Source organism: Sarcophilus harrisii, chromosome 2, assembly GCF_902635505.1.
Source record: "Sarcophilus harrisii chromosome 2, mSarHar1.11, whole genome shotgun sequence".
Taxonomy (NCBI): Eukaryota; Metazoa; Chordata; class Mammalia; order Dasyuromorphia; family Dasyuridae; genus Sarcophilus; species Sarcophilus harrisii.
The window spans coordinates 418,702,060-418,717,059 of record NC_045427.1 but is presented as its reverse complement, the minus strand read 5'-3'; the positions used below and the strand labels follow the sequence as shown (position 1 = coordinate 418,717,059).

At 32.5% G+C, this 15,000-nt stretch overlaps 1 protein-coding gene across 3 annotated transcripts in view; it reads left to right on the top strand.

Annotated features, from left to right (window-relative positions):
• Positions 1-15,000, top strand: part of CNOT6 (CCR4-NOT transcription complex subunit 6) — a 48,630-nt gene that overhangs the window by 13,655 nt on the left and 19,975 nt on the right. For all 3 annotated transcript variants that reach the window (XM_031953810.1, XM_031953808.1, XM_031953809.1), the window contains exons 2-4: positions 9,653-9,766; positions 12,102-12,288; positions 14,127-14,212. In XM_031953810.1, the coding sequence (XP_031809670.1) occupies positions 9,655-9,766; positions 12,102-12,288; positions 14,127-14,212 (385 nt within the window). In that variant the 5' untranslated portion in view covers positions 9,653-9,654. The remainder of the gene's footprint in view (positions 1-9,652; positions 9,767-12,101; positions 12,289-14,126; positions 14,213-15,000) is intronic.

Sequence of the window (15,000 nt, the reverse complement as noted above, 5' to 3'; positions counted from 1 at the left end):
ATTGGCAGATTAAGAACAAGTGGGGAGAGTAATTGCACATTGAAGAATAGTTTTAAATTCTCTAAATTGTCTCTGAAAAAACAGAAATGATTAGGAACTTTTACTGAGTGAAATTAGTAGGAACAAACGTAAAATGATGCATTAAGGAATAATTGTTGGCTGAAAAGCAAAGAAAAAAAGCTTTAGGCAAGTTATAGTGTATTTTAAAACATTTTCCTTTTTATGAACTTGTAAAACATGAGTGCTTCTTTATGCAAAGAACAGAAAACAGCATGTGAAAATGAATTTTTATTATATATGGTTTTTTTGGGGGGAATATAATTAATTTAACATGGAATTTCTAAAACTGCTTTATATGTCTTAATAGCCTTCTGAAATTTTAAAATAATTTGTTAATAAGCATTTTTTAAGTTCTTGTTATGTGCCTGGCACTGTACTAAGTACTGGGGAAATAAAGGCAAAAGGGAGCTTACTGTCTAATGGGGGCAACACATGCAAATTACTCTGTACAAATAAGATCTATTCAAGGTAAGTTGAATACTCGGCAGAAGGCAAGGGGTGGCATTAAAGAGCATCAAGAAAGGCTTCTTGAAGAAGATAGGATTTTCACTGGATTTCAGGAAAGCCAACATGAGATGAGGAAGGAGAAAATTCCAGATATGAGGGATAACTAGTAAATATGCTCAGTTAGGAAATGGAGTATCAGGTATGAGGAACAACAAGGAGGCCAATATTACTAAATTGCAGAATTCAGGGCAGGAGGAGTAAGGTATAAGAAGAGTATAAAGGTAGGAGAGCACCAGATTGTGAAGAGCTTTGAACACCAAACTGGATTTGTATATTTGAACCTAGAAGTGACAGGGAGCCATTGGAATATATAATGAGGGAGGGAAAGTAGGGTACAAGATAGTCAGATCTGTATCTTAGCAAGAGTAATTTGACAGCTGAGTGTAGAGATGAACTTCAGAAGTAGGGAGAGACTTGAGGTAGAGAGTAGCCAACAAGCTATTAAAGTACTAGTCCAGGTGTAAAGACCTTTATTAGGATGATGTCCCCACCAGAAGAAAGAGGCATACACAAAAGTTGCTAAAAAGGTGGAAAAACAGGACTTGGTGAATGGTAAGATATGTGAGTGAAGAGTGTGAGAATAGGAGCTGAGGATGACAAGCTTTCCGCTTAGTTGCGTTAGGGGGATGGTGGTTAGATGATCAAAAAAAGGGCAATGCTTTCAGTTTTCAAATATATCACAGTACCAAAAACAGTGTTATGTCACTTTTGAACAGTATGCACCCCATATACTCTTGACTTCTTTAGAATGAGGGCTCAGATTTTGTTCCCTATCTTCTTGCTAGAACTCAGTTTGGAATAGAAGACAGCAATGAAAGTAAGCAGGTTCCAAATTCGCCTCCTTTTGCTAATCATCTATAAAAATATACTTTATTTTTTCCTTTCACATAAACTCTCAATTTCTCAGCTCCTAATCTAGATTAGCACTTGAGTTTCAATTTAAAAAATACTTTTAAAAGGTAGTGTATTTTTAAAATGGCATTTTTTACAGTTAACATCCTAATTCTATTAGCCATTTAAAATGGTGGAATCATCTCAGTTTGAGAATTGGGTTTCAGATCACTTTTTATAAGACTTTTACTTCAAATGGCAAGTTTACAAGAGAGAAGAATACAAATTCTATTGGCATTTTGCATTTATGCTATGAACTGTTTATAATCTTAATTTTTTTTTTTTTTTTTTTTGCCAGATGCTTCTTAAGAAACCAGTTTCTATTCTTGTCTTTAAATTTAGTGATTTTTTCCCCTTATCTTTTAAGGTTGAAACTATTTGATACTCTAATCTGTGTCCTATTCTTTCTTCCTTTGCTCTTTGAAGAGGTGGCCTTTGTCATTAAAGCTAACCCTTTAAGATGTATCTTGATCCTATCCCTTTCCTTTATCTCAACTTCTCTGCCATTTCCCAAGCAGTTCCTTCCCTACTTCTACAATCCCTTACTTGGCCCTATCAGACCCTAACACACTCTCTCTTCCCTTTCAATGTCAAACTTTTAAAAAGTGTGTATGCTTTGTAACCTCCACTTCTTGTTATCTTCTCAGCCTTTTGCAGTTTAAATTGTAGCCTCATTACTTAGAAGAATCTTTCTTCAAAAGACATCACTGATGTCAACAGCTAAATTTAATGGCTTTTTCCTCAATCCTTAATTTTTTTCATCTGCACACAACCTTTTCTTCCTGGATACTCTGTTGATACTGCTTTCTCTTAATTCTTTTTCTTACATACCTGATCTCTCCTATCCCATCTCCTTTGCCAGATCATCATCCATAGTTTGTCCCATAACTGTAGTATGCCTACAGTTAGGGAGCAAAGCATGGTTTGGTTCTATGCTAAAGTTCTGTTTTGGATGCTTCTCTCTCTCTGCACTTACTCGTGGGTAACCTCATGGGTTTGATGATCTCGATGCAGCTATAATTTGTATTTATATGTTCTTTCTCGTCTCTGTCCTGAGCAAAAGTCCAATACCATCAACATTTTGAACTATATATCTCATAGGCATCTCAGATTTAACATGTCCAAAGTGGATCTTAGAACTTTTCCCCCAAGCCCATGTCTTTCCAAGCTCTCCCTTTTCAAACTTTGAGATGCCCACCATACTTTACAGTTCACTGCCTTTGTGTCATCCTCTATTCTTTCCTGTCCCTTACCTAACTTGTATTGCCAGATCCATAAGTTTATAGTTCTACAGCAATTCTCACATCCATCCCCTTCACTCCTTACAACCACTGTCAGGCCTGGGATGCACTAGCCTTCTAATTGGTCTCCTTGCTTCAAGTATATCCCCATTCTAGTCCATTCTTAGTTCAGTGTTTTCCTGTCATTCTCCACTCTATGGATCCTTTTTATTTCCAAGGTTAAATTTAAATTCCTCATTTTGTCCATTCAAAGCTTTTCATAGCCTGATCCCAACTTACTTTTTCAGCCTATTTATACACATTGCTTCCCTTGAGGCACTGTGGTTCAGCCAAACTTACCCTACTACTGAAAATTATACATAACACTATATCTCCCATCTTTATGCTTGTATATTGATTGTCCGTCATGCCTAGAATCCATTCACTCCTCACTTTTACCTGTTAAAGGTGGTTCGATTACCTTATGTCTTCTTTAAATCTATTTTGTTATGCACTTTATTTGGCTTACCCCATGGAATAGAAACTCTTGAGGACATTTTTTTTTTCCTTGTATCTTCAGGATCCAGCATATTACCTGGTGAATAAATGATTGATAATTGATTGTTAATTAAGTTCATGGGAATTGTGTGAAATACCAAATTTTCAAAAATCCACTTTTAAAAATTCCCTCATAGTTATAGTTTTCAAACTACTTTGTGGAAACACAGATTCCTACAAACCCTTGAAGTTTCTTAATGGAAAGGTGATCCTGGTGAGTGTTTAACAGGTGTTGGCTTTGACACTTCCAGACTCTTTGCAATTTGTTAGGTTCTGGGTCAAGGCAATGTTTACTTGTCCCCAACGAATTTCTTTTGCATATATGCAGAGCACCATCAAGAGTCCTAGCTGGAGCTAAATCAAATGCAAATATTGTAGAAAAAAAGAAAATGATGACTATAAAGAAATGAAGAAGTGTTTTGTCTTAAAAATGACATTTTCTTTACTGAGCTGAAATTGAGTTTAAATCTAATAATTCTCAAAGATAGTTCGCCAAAATACTAGGAAAATAAGAGGAAGATTTGGGGTGTTTTATCTATTAGAATATTTTTATTTAAAGTCTTGAGTAAGATTGTTACAAATAAAACAACTTAAAATTATTTTATACTCAATTTTTATATACAGTATTTGGCTTGGGTTTTTATGAATTTACTACTGAACTGATAAATTCCTTTATTTGAATTTTTGTCATTAAGATTTTTTGATAAGGTTGGATTTTTATTTTATTTCATAAACCCTTTTTCACATAAAGAAAAATCCCCTCAACTAATCTTAATTTAGTCATCATCTTAAATTAGTCTGTGGTTGTGGAAATGTAACCAGAGACTGTAGTCAATTCATTTAGCAAAACAAACAAATAAATAAATAAATAAAATTAAATAAAGTATATGTGAGATGTTTTGAACATTTTAAATTATCTGAATTCAATTAAAGACAATTTGAGTATATTTTAGCTTAAGGCCCCTTTATACAAAATTAATATAAAACAATAAGATTATTAGTCACATATACACACATATATGTTACAAACCACAAGTGATTTAAGGTCATATTTTTAACAATTGTTTAATTTGTTTAAGGGTATCATTTGTAGCTAAGTATTTAACACATTTCCTATTTAGATTGATAAATATCATGTACCTCATATTAAAGCAAATAGTATTCCCTGATACATTTGAATATAGCTTTGATGCTAGAGAATCATTCCTGCAAAGTGGTTCTATGAAATAAAAGTACAATATTAATGTTATCTTTGCAAAGAAGGTACCAAACTGTATTAGTTAGAGGCAGTTAGGTTTCTCATCTAAGAGTTTTCTGTACTAATTAAATCATAGCTTTAGTCCTATTTCATAACTAAATATAATCATTTTTTCATCATTTGTTTTAACCTAGCTAGATTTTTGAATTTTTGTTTTCCTACAATATATGCTAGCTGTTCTTTTTTCCTCTTTTCATTTTCATTTCTTTTTTTCTTTCTTTTTTATATTTATTTAGTTATTTTTGCATATACATTCTTTTTAACATTTTCATATGAGTCATGATGGGAAAGAAAAATCAGAACAAAAGGGGAAAACCACAAGAAAGAAAACAAAACAAAGCAAAAAGAGGTGAAAATTATATTTCCATCCGCATAGTGTTTCCATAATTCTCTCTCTAGATTCAGATGGCATTTTCTATCCCAAATCTATTGGAATTATCTTGGATCACTGCATTGCTGAGAAGAGCCAAGTCCATTACAATTAACCATCACATACTCTTGTTTTTAACTATGTAGAATTTTTTCTTGGTTCTGTTCACTTTACTCAGCATTAATTCATGTAAGTCTTTCTTACTTCATTCAGGGTTTCTTCCAAGCCTTTCTGAAATCAGCCTGCTCATCAATTTTATGCTAATCAATAACAATCCATTGCATTCATATAGCATAATTTATTCAGCCATTTCCCAATCAATGGGCATCCATTCAATTTCTGATTATTTGCCAATACAAAAAGAGCTGCTACAAACAGGATCTTTTTCCTTCTTTTATGATCTCTTTGGAATATAGACCTAGTAGTAGTAGTATTGCTGGATCAAAGGATCACAGTTTTATAGCTCTAATTCCAAATTACTCTCCAGAGTAATTACAATTCCACCAGTAATGCATGTGTTACAATGCAATGCAAGTATCTCCATTTTCCCACATTCCTTCCAACATTTATTGTTATCTTTTCCTGTCATCTTAGCCAGTCTGATGGGTGTGAGGTGCTACCTCAGAGTTGTTTTAATATACATTTCTCTAATCAGTAGATGCCAGCTATTTATTGCTTTGCCACCTGTGAATTCATTAGGAAACTTATGATATCTTGATAGCCCAAATTTTGAGGGCCCTTTGATGTGTATAAACACATGCTGGCTTCTTATACTTCCTTAAGGGGCCATAAGTCAGCTTTTTATTATCTGTTCTAAAACTTTCTCAGGCACTTGGTGTCATATTTGCCCATATTTTTTTAAATTGATTTTTTTTCCCCTTCATTTGAAAATTGGGATCTTTTGTCATCTCCATTTTTAAATATCTTTCATTTGTCATGATTCCTTATGGCTCTGAGGTCATATATTTCTTTAGCACTTTGGAATATAATTCTTCTGGACATAGGGATGAGGGTTTTTTTTTTAATTTTTAATAGCTTTTTATTTACAAGTTATATGCATGGATAATTTTACAGCATTGACAATTGCCAAACCTTTTGTTCCAGTTTTTCCCCTCCTTTCCCCTTCCCCTTCCCCTAGATGGCAGGATGACCAATACATGTTAAATATGTTAAAGTATAAATTAAATACAAAATAAGTACACATGTCCAAACCATTATTTTGCTGTACAAAAAGAATCGGACTCTGAAATATTGTATAATTAGCCTGTGAAGGAAATAAAAAATGCAGGCGGGTAAAAATATAGGGATTGGGAATTCAATGTAATGGCTCTTAGTCATCTCCCAGAGTTCTTTCACTGGGTGTAGCTGGTTCAGTTCATTACTGCTCCATTGGAACTGATTTGGTTCATCTCATTGCTGAAGATGGCCAAGTCCATCAGAATTGATTATCATATAGTATTATTGTTGAAGTATATAATGATCTGGTTCTGCTCATTTCACTCGGCATCAATTCATATAAGTCTCTCTAGGCCTTTCTGAAATCATCCTGTTGGTCATTTCTTACCAAACAATAATATTCCATAATATTCATATACCACAATTTATTTAGCCATTCTCCAATTGATGGATATCTACTCAGTTTCCAGTTTCTGGCTACTACAAATGGGCTGCCACAAACATTTCTGCACATACAGGTCCCTTTCTCTTCTTTAAGATCTCTTTGGGATATAAGCCCAGTAGTAACACTGCTGGGTCAAAGGATATGCACAGTTTGATAACTTTTTGAGCATAGTTCCAAATTGCTTTGCAAACTGTTAGGTTCTGAGTCAAGGCAATGTTTACTTGTCCCCAACGATTGAATACTATTTCTTTTGCATATATGCAGAGCTGGATGTATTCACAATTCCACCAACAATTTGTTAATGTCCCTGTTTTCCCATATCCCCTCCAACATTCCGCATTATCTTTCCCTGTCATTCTAGCCAGTTTGACAGGTGTGTAGTGGTATCTCAAGTTGTCTTAATTTGCATTTCTCTGATTAATAATGACTTGGAGCATCTTTTCATATGGCTAGAAATGGTTTCAGTTTCTTTGAGAATTGTCTGTTCATATTCTTTGCCCATTTATCAATTGGATAATGGCTTGATTTCTTATAAATTAGAGTCAGTTCTCTATATATTTTGGAAATGAGGCCTTTATCAGACCTTTGACTATAAACATGTTTTCCCAGTTTATTGCTTCCCTTCTAATCTTGTCTGCATTAGTTTTGTTTGTACAAAAACTTTTCAATTTGATATAATGAAAGTTTTCTATTTTGTGATCAGTAATGACCTCTAGTTCTTCTTTGGTCATAAATTCCTTCCTCTTCCACAGGTCTGAGAGCTAAACTATCCTGTATTCCTCTAATTTATTTATAATCTCATTCTTTATGCCTAGGTCATGAACCCATTTTGACCTTATCTTGGTGTATGGTGTTAAGTGTGAGTCAATGCCTAGTTTCTGCCATACTAGTTTCCAATTTTCCCAGCAATTTTTGTCAAATGATGCATTCTTATCCCCAAAACTGGGGTCTTTGGGTTTGTCAAACACTAGAGCATTAAGGTTATTGACTGTTTTGGGATTTGAGTTTTTGAAATTAATTGGTAACCAGAGGAAATAGTAAATACTATTTTTAGTTTAATGTATTTGAATGCCTGCCAAATGAGGCAGAATACTATTATTTGTAATGAGGGCCATATAGAAATGACTAATCTGAATCATGGTTTCTCTTTTGAAGGAATTAATAGTTTAACAGGAAAGATAAGACATGTTTAATTAAATAAGTATAATGTAGAATGTAATTGCTGCTGAGGTGTTAAGAAAATATGAATAGGGAGCTTTTAGATTGTAAAGCTTTCTTTGTGATGAACAACTTCCAATTTGAAGATCCTTTCCTTGTCAGAAAAGAGAGAAACAATTTAGGAGTTTTCTTTTTTGTCTTCTTACTTGAACAATACTGCCTATTCCTTGTTTCTATTCTGTTTTGTTTTTTTTTTAAACATGGCTAAAAATGCCTTTTATATATTTTTAGATCTCCCCTTCTACTTTGGCATATCATGAGCTTTTTGCCTTTCTGATGTTTAAAATTTTGTGCCATTTTAAAATACTTATATAATATTTTATATACTTTCTTTAAATTCTTCACTTTTTTCTTTCTATGTGCAATAATTTATATTGTAGGAATTTCATCTTTTAGAACTTTCTATAAAAGAATGTATTTTATTATTCCCCAGGTTTCCTTTACCTTATTTTTATTAATTTTATTTTGTAAGAGTCCCATTTGAAGGTTTCTGTATGACTTCTATATTAATATATTCTCAATTCATGGCCAGTAATATTCTAGCAGTGGTAGCATTAGCTACTTAGGATCATTTGGGAAATTTCTATATATTTCATTTGAGTGAAAGTTATCATTCTCATTTTATTCTTTGTAAGATTATTTTGGTATACTTTAAAAAGATGTAATTTTGATAGTCAAATATCCTAGAGGCATTTTATGAAATGAGAGAAAATATTCTTTTGATGTCTATCAGTAATTTCCTTTGGGTAGAATATTTGGGTGAAATTCTGTGTGCATTTTACTGAAATTTGTGATCTTAAAACCCAAGAACCAGGTTATTTTATTTTATGCAGTTTAGGATGCACTGCTGCCCCCTGGAACAGGGATTCCTAATTATGGCAATAATATATAATAGAAGAGACAGTTAAGTTAAGAGACTTAAAACTTTTAACTGGAAGTCCCCAGTGATTATATAGATGTTTACAGGTAGATATTGTAGAATTTTACTTGTGAGAATTTTTAATTTAGTATAGCCTATCCTATACTTTATAAGCCAACTTAACTGCTGCCACATTATACACCACACTACTTCCCCCTAAAGTTTTCCCCAAAGTTACTGATAGAGAATACATTGTAACTGGCAGTGATACCACTTCTGCTATTCTTCTCAAGAGTCCTAATACTCTTTATTTTATCTTCTTTTTCTTCATGGGCTTGGGAGCACCTTAGCTATAACCCCCAAATGCTCTTGAAAGGCAAAAAAAAATTACTTTTACACACACACACACACACACACACACACACAGAGAGAAAATTAGGGGTCTGATAGCAAAGAATGATAGTACTTTAGAATAGTGAGTGATGAATCATGTCAAAGTAATTTTCCCCATTTAATATAATTAGTCTTGGATTTAAACAAAAATATTACAAAGGGGCCCCAAAGGTAATTAAATAAAAACAAACCAGCAAATAAGTAAATGTTTTCATTAGTGCACAAATCCTTTAAGTTATTCCCTCCTTTCTTTATGAATCTTCTTTTCAATAAGTATCTAATGGATAAAGTCAAGAATATTATAAATGCGTATAAGATAACATTATTTTGTTTTAGAGTTTTTTCCCCCAAACAAGAAAAATGCATTAGTAACCATTGGTTACTCCCTATTAATTTTTCAGTGGTTTCTGATATACAGTTCCAGAAGTCATAGTCTTTAAATCTTAAGACTTTTAAAGCTTATAAAAAGTTTTTAAGGTATTAATTGTGTTTTGAAGGATAATTTTAGAGGGTTTATATTTCAGCTTACTTAAATTTTATGGTTTTATTTGAAAAGTATTTAAAATTTAGGACATGATTTTAATCATCTTTAAGTATAAGTGAGACCCATTACAATTTGGTGGGGTATTTTAATATATAAAGGCATATACAAATATAGATATATAAATGTACATATTTTTTTCTATTCATTCAACAGGCATGCCCAAAGAAAAGTACGATCCACCTGACCCCCGGAGGATGTACACAATTATGTCCTCAGAGGAAGCAGCCAATGGGAAAAAGTCACACTGGGCAGAGCTTGAAATAAGTGGTAAGCCATGGTGAAATGAGTTATGAAAATTAATGAAATGTATAAAGCTTAAGATAGATTATTTTTATCATGAATATGTGTTCAAATATGTAAATGTAGGATCATTGGTTAGTGAGATCATTTTGTGTGATTAAAGAATAGTGTAAGCCGATAGATAGAGTAGCAGGAAATAGAATCCCAGTTGAGTAGCATAAAAGCATTTTAGTATAGGAATGGTATGTAATAAATGTTTTTGTCCCATCTCTTTCCCCTGACCCTCCAATTCTCTGTTTGGGTAATAACCTTCACAGGAACATTCTTATTTAGACTCTTTAGTTTTGAAATTATATATATTTTGTTTTTGTACACTTTCATCTTCAAGAATGTCCTTCTCTTTCTTCCCCATCTCACCATCTCACTCCTGCCCCAGGCTATCCTTTTTAACAAAGAAGAAAAACATTTCAGATAAACTTAACACATTGATTTTTTTTTCCCCAGCAACTATATTTCAGTGTCTGTTGATAGTAAGCTTTTAGCCAGCTAAAATCCCCATATCCTTTTCGCATGACCTATCCAACCAGGTCACATTTACACTCTTGTACAGTTTACTTTGCTCTTGAATGTTATCATGCTGTTTTAGTATAATTAAACTGTTCAGTGAAGCTTTCTAAATTAGTAACAGCAGTTACTAATCAGTTACTAATATTATCTTTGAAGCCTTTTTTTTTGCAGGTGATTTATTTCATAAGAGAAAACATTAAGTTACCACAGTAACATTTCTTAAATCCTTACATAATCCAAAATCATTTTTTAAGTCCTACTGAAAACTTCCTTTTTCAGTTTGTCATAGTTCTCAGGTGTTCTTGGAAAGGATGCTTTTTTCTATCATATTGACTGCTGTTAATTCAAGTATTTGACTCCCCCCCCCCTCCTCCCGAATGATTATCAGTTCCATGAGAGAAGGTATCCATCCATTTTTATGCCAATTTGTTTTCCCTACAGCACCTAGTACTCAGGAAATGCTCACAAATGTTTTTGTTGTTTTGTTGAATGAATAAAACCCCTAAAATGCAGTTCTTAAAAGTTTTGTGGATAATTTTTTTTACATGTCAGTTACTTCCCAGTTATACATCTTCAACTTTCTCATTGACCTTCACTTGGAAAACAGCCAAATATAAAACTACTTATCAGAATACATGCTTTACCTGACAAAACATATATTACTGTGGTACCTCTGTTTAAATATTGCATAATAGAGAATATAACTTCCAGGTTTGAGATAGTTTTGAAGTTTTAGAAAATCAGTTATAGCATTTTTCATGAGATTTTAAGAGTTTTTCTCACCCAGCAGTGACCATTAGTGGGGTAGATTTTAAATAGATTATGGAAACTAGAAGTAGATTGCATTCATATTGGGCCAGAAATCAGGCTTAATACTCTCTAGCAGCATTATCATTTATTTGATTCCATTATCTGGCCTGCAGTACTTTAACTTGATTCCTTAACTGTTTTTTAACAAAGATAACCACTGTTCTCTGAAAGCTACTTGTTTCTGGCATTGTTGTTCATCTTAACTATATAAGGTTCCAGTTAAGATTCTTAATGTGTTGTGGATGCAGGTGCAACTTAATTGGTCTTGGCAAATTGGATCTACTAATCAAGTTAGGAGTATCACTATTATGATGAGTTGCTTGGTTTTTTTTTTTTTTTTTTCTTTTTTTCAATGAGGGAATATGCCCAGCACAGCTTAGTTAATTAACTCAAGCTATTTCTTGGTATGAATCTAAGTTGAAAGGTGTGTTCAGGTATGATGGAGTTTATTATAGATTTGTTGTTCTGTCTTTTTTGTCTCTTCATGAACCCTATTTGGTGTTTTCTTGGAAAAGATAGTAGAGTAGCTTGTGATTTCGTATTCTGACTCATTTTACAGATGAGAAAATCAAGGCAAACAGGTTTAAGTGACATGCTCAGAGACACACAACTAGTAAATGTTTTAATTTCAAGCCAGATGCTCTATCCATTGTGCCACCCACCTGCCCCTTTATTATAGATATAAATGATTAATTTATTTCTACTTAAAATACCGACTAATCTCAGGTCATTTAAATGACAAATTACATCCTGTTTTACTCTGTAAAGGACAGTATCTTTAAAAATTTTAGTATGCTTTTATCAATTTGTAACTAAACAAAAAGATGATTTGAAGCCAGTTGTAATTTTTTTGCGTGCACATTGTACAGCTATTTTATTTTAAAGTGATTTGTTACACCCTAATTTTTGTTTCATTTTGGAACTAGATGTTGAGGGGGGGAAATAATGACAACTTTAGATTACTTTTATTGTCTTTCTTTTATAGGAAAAGTAAGAAGCTTAAGCTCATCTTTATGGTCACTGACCCACTTGACAGCTTTGCATCTCAGTGACAATTCTTTATCCCGCATTCCTTCCGACATTGCCAAGCTTCAAAATTTGGTTTATCTGGACATGTCCTCTAATAAAATCCGTAGTTTACCAGCAGAACTCGGAAACATGGTGTCACTCAGGTAAATACATTTGACTAAATATAAAAGTAGGCTCCCTCAGACATGTTATTATAGCATGATTAATCTTGAAAATAATTAAAATGCATTTATTAGTACTTTTTTATGTTGAATATTTTTAAAGTATTGTTCTTTGTAGATTTTTATAGCATTTTTGGCAACAAGTTGATAACATTTTTTGAAATTATGTAGCAGTCCCTTTATGTTATAGAAAAAACTTACATTTTGTGGAATATTTGAACCAAATGTGTTTCTAAAATTTGGTTGAATATTAGATTAAAAATTTCAGCTATAAGCTCTTTAATTTCTAGACTAAGTTTAAATTTGGGAATAACTTCTGTGTACAGAGTATGTCCAGTTATGTTCACCTTGTAAATCTAAGTTTTGTATATGGTCTCCAAAAGATGAATGGACCTTGGTCTACCATATTTACTTAGCCCTTACATTGTTGTTGTTGTTTTTTTTTTAAACCAATTAAGAGTCTGTGTTTTTTTTTTAAACCAATTAAGAGTCTGTGTACAACCATTTGTTTAGAAGGCCCATTTCTCATTCCTCTAGCACCTCTCTCTGCTCTGCATTTTTGCAAGTCATGGTCAAGCTTAGCTTAAACTTATACTTTTCTCCGCAGCCCCTGTTCCAAACTAGAAATGACTGTGCTTCTTGTCACTTTGTTTATTTCTTATATTTTACCATGGTTATGTATAAATATTTAATAGTATTGCATATTCATTTTTTGTGTGTCTGGTTTCCCTGAAAGATTATAACCATGAGAGTAGGGATTATGTCTTTATCTTTGTATCTCTGTTACCGCCTACGACATTGCTTTGCATATAGTATGTGCAAGAAAATAGCTATTGATTGACTCAGTACTTACTTCCTGCAATTCCATTTTATTTGTTTCCTATCTTGGTCCATTTAAAGGAAAGGAGCAAAGCTTGATTGGCTCTATTCTGGCTCTAATGGATTAGGCTCTACATTTGTGTAATAGAAGACAAGTTCCAAGAAAAATACCCAAATGGAAAATTAAAATTCTTAAAGAGTTCTGTGTTGAGAGCAACTAGAGGGCACAATGAATAGAGTACTGGCTTTGGAGTTAGGAGGACCTGAATTCAAATCCGGCCTCAGACACTTAACACTTTTTAGCTGTGTGACCCTGGACATGTCATTTAACCCCAATTGTCTTGATTTAAAAAAAAAAAAAAAAAGAGTTCTGTGTTATCATAGTTTTAGTTTTTGGCCAGGAAAGGAAGTCAAATCAAATATGCTTATGGCCCAAGAGATAATAAATATTTTTATTGACATTATTCAAAATCTTGTTTCTCCTGACCTCTTTTTAGTAGAATCCTTTAGTTTTACTTAGTAGCAAATAGGTAATTTTAAATATAAATGAAAGTACCAAGGATTATAGGAACAATCTTTATGAATACCTGCCAAGAGTAATGCTGTACTGCCTTTATTATAAACTGATATTCCTACAGTTATATTTGGTCTATCCAACATTAAATTGTGAATGTTTTTAACACTGTAAAACAGTCTGTGCAAAATGAATATAAAGTAAATTCAAAGAATAATTTACCATAGATTGATAATCTAAACATTCCATTGAATGTTACTGCAAGATCATATAAACCTTTTTTAGATTCTACATTTTTAAACTATAAATGCTTAGCTGCATCATCATTACTTAATCTGTTTTGTACCCTGTGTGCTAAACTAAATTCAGATTAGAATGTATTTTTTAAAATAAGTTATTTGCCCAGTTTATTTCTCAAAGAATAAATTAAAAACCTTTAATGAAACCTAATGTTAACTTCTGCCTGAAACTTTTATTTTTCCAACAGGGAACTCCATTTAAATAACAACCTGTTACGAGTTCTACCTTTTGAGCTGGGAAAACTGTTTCAGTTGCAGACTTTAGGTCTAAAAGGTATGCTTTTTTAAAAATTTATTTTTTTTTTTCAATTTGTTCTGTTGTCTCAGTGGGTAAAAATTGAGAAATAGTTGACAATTTTGAAATTAAATAGTATGTTTAGAAAAATTTGAAAAAAATTCATTTAAGGAAAAGGAAAAAATGTTCAAGTTTTTCATCACCTAAAAAAAGCCAAAATTTTTTTACTTGAAGGGTACAATTAGTCCTTGTTGAACATTCCTATCTCAATTCCATTTAACTCTGCAAAGTTTTGAATTGATCAGTTCTATCTGGTATCTTTTTCTTCTTGATCATCATTGTTCTAATTTCCTTTTTCACTTATCTTAATTCTTGATCCAGTCTACCTCCCATCTTTCTCCTTCAATCTTTTTTTTTCTTGTAAAACTTTCTTACACTTTTTGATTTCAAACTTTGATCATTTTGTCACATGGATTGTAGCTACTTTTTCTCACAACATGAAAAGCCTTCAAAAATTAAGAATGGCTAATATAATCTTAACAGTTGAAATAACATGAGATGTTACTTAGAACTTCATACCACATGCAGGAGTCCCTTCTACAAAATGCCTGAAAAAGATCCAGCTTTTCTTTGAGTACTTATAGTGCGACAAGAAATAAATTATCTAATAAAGCAATACATTTTTTTTCTTTTAACAGATCTTAATTATGAAAAAAGATCTTCACATTGAACCCAAATATTCTTTCATGTAATGTTCATTCATCAGTACAATTTTTTTTTCCTTCTGGTAACTATGCAGAATAATTCTTTCTTCTTCCACAGCTGCC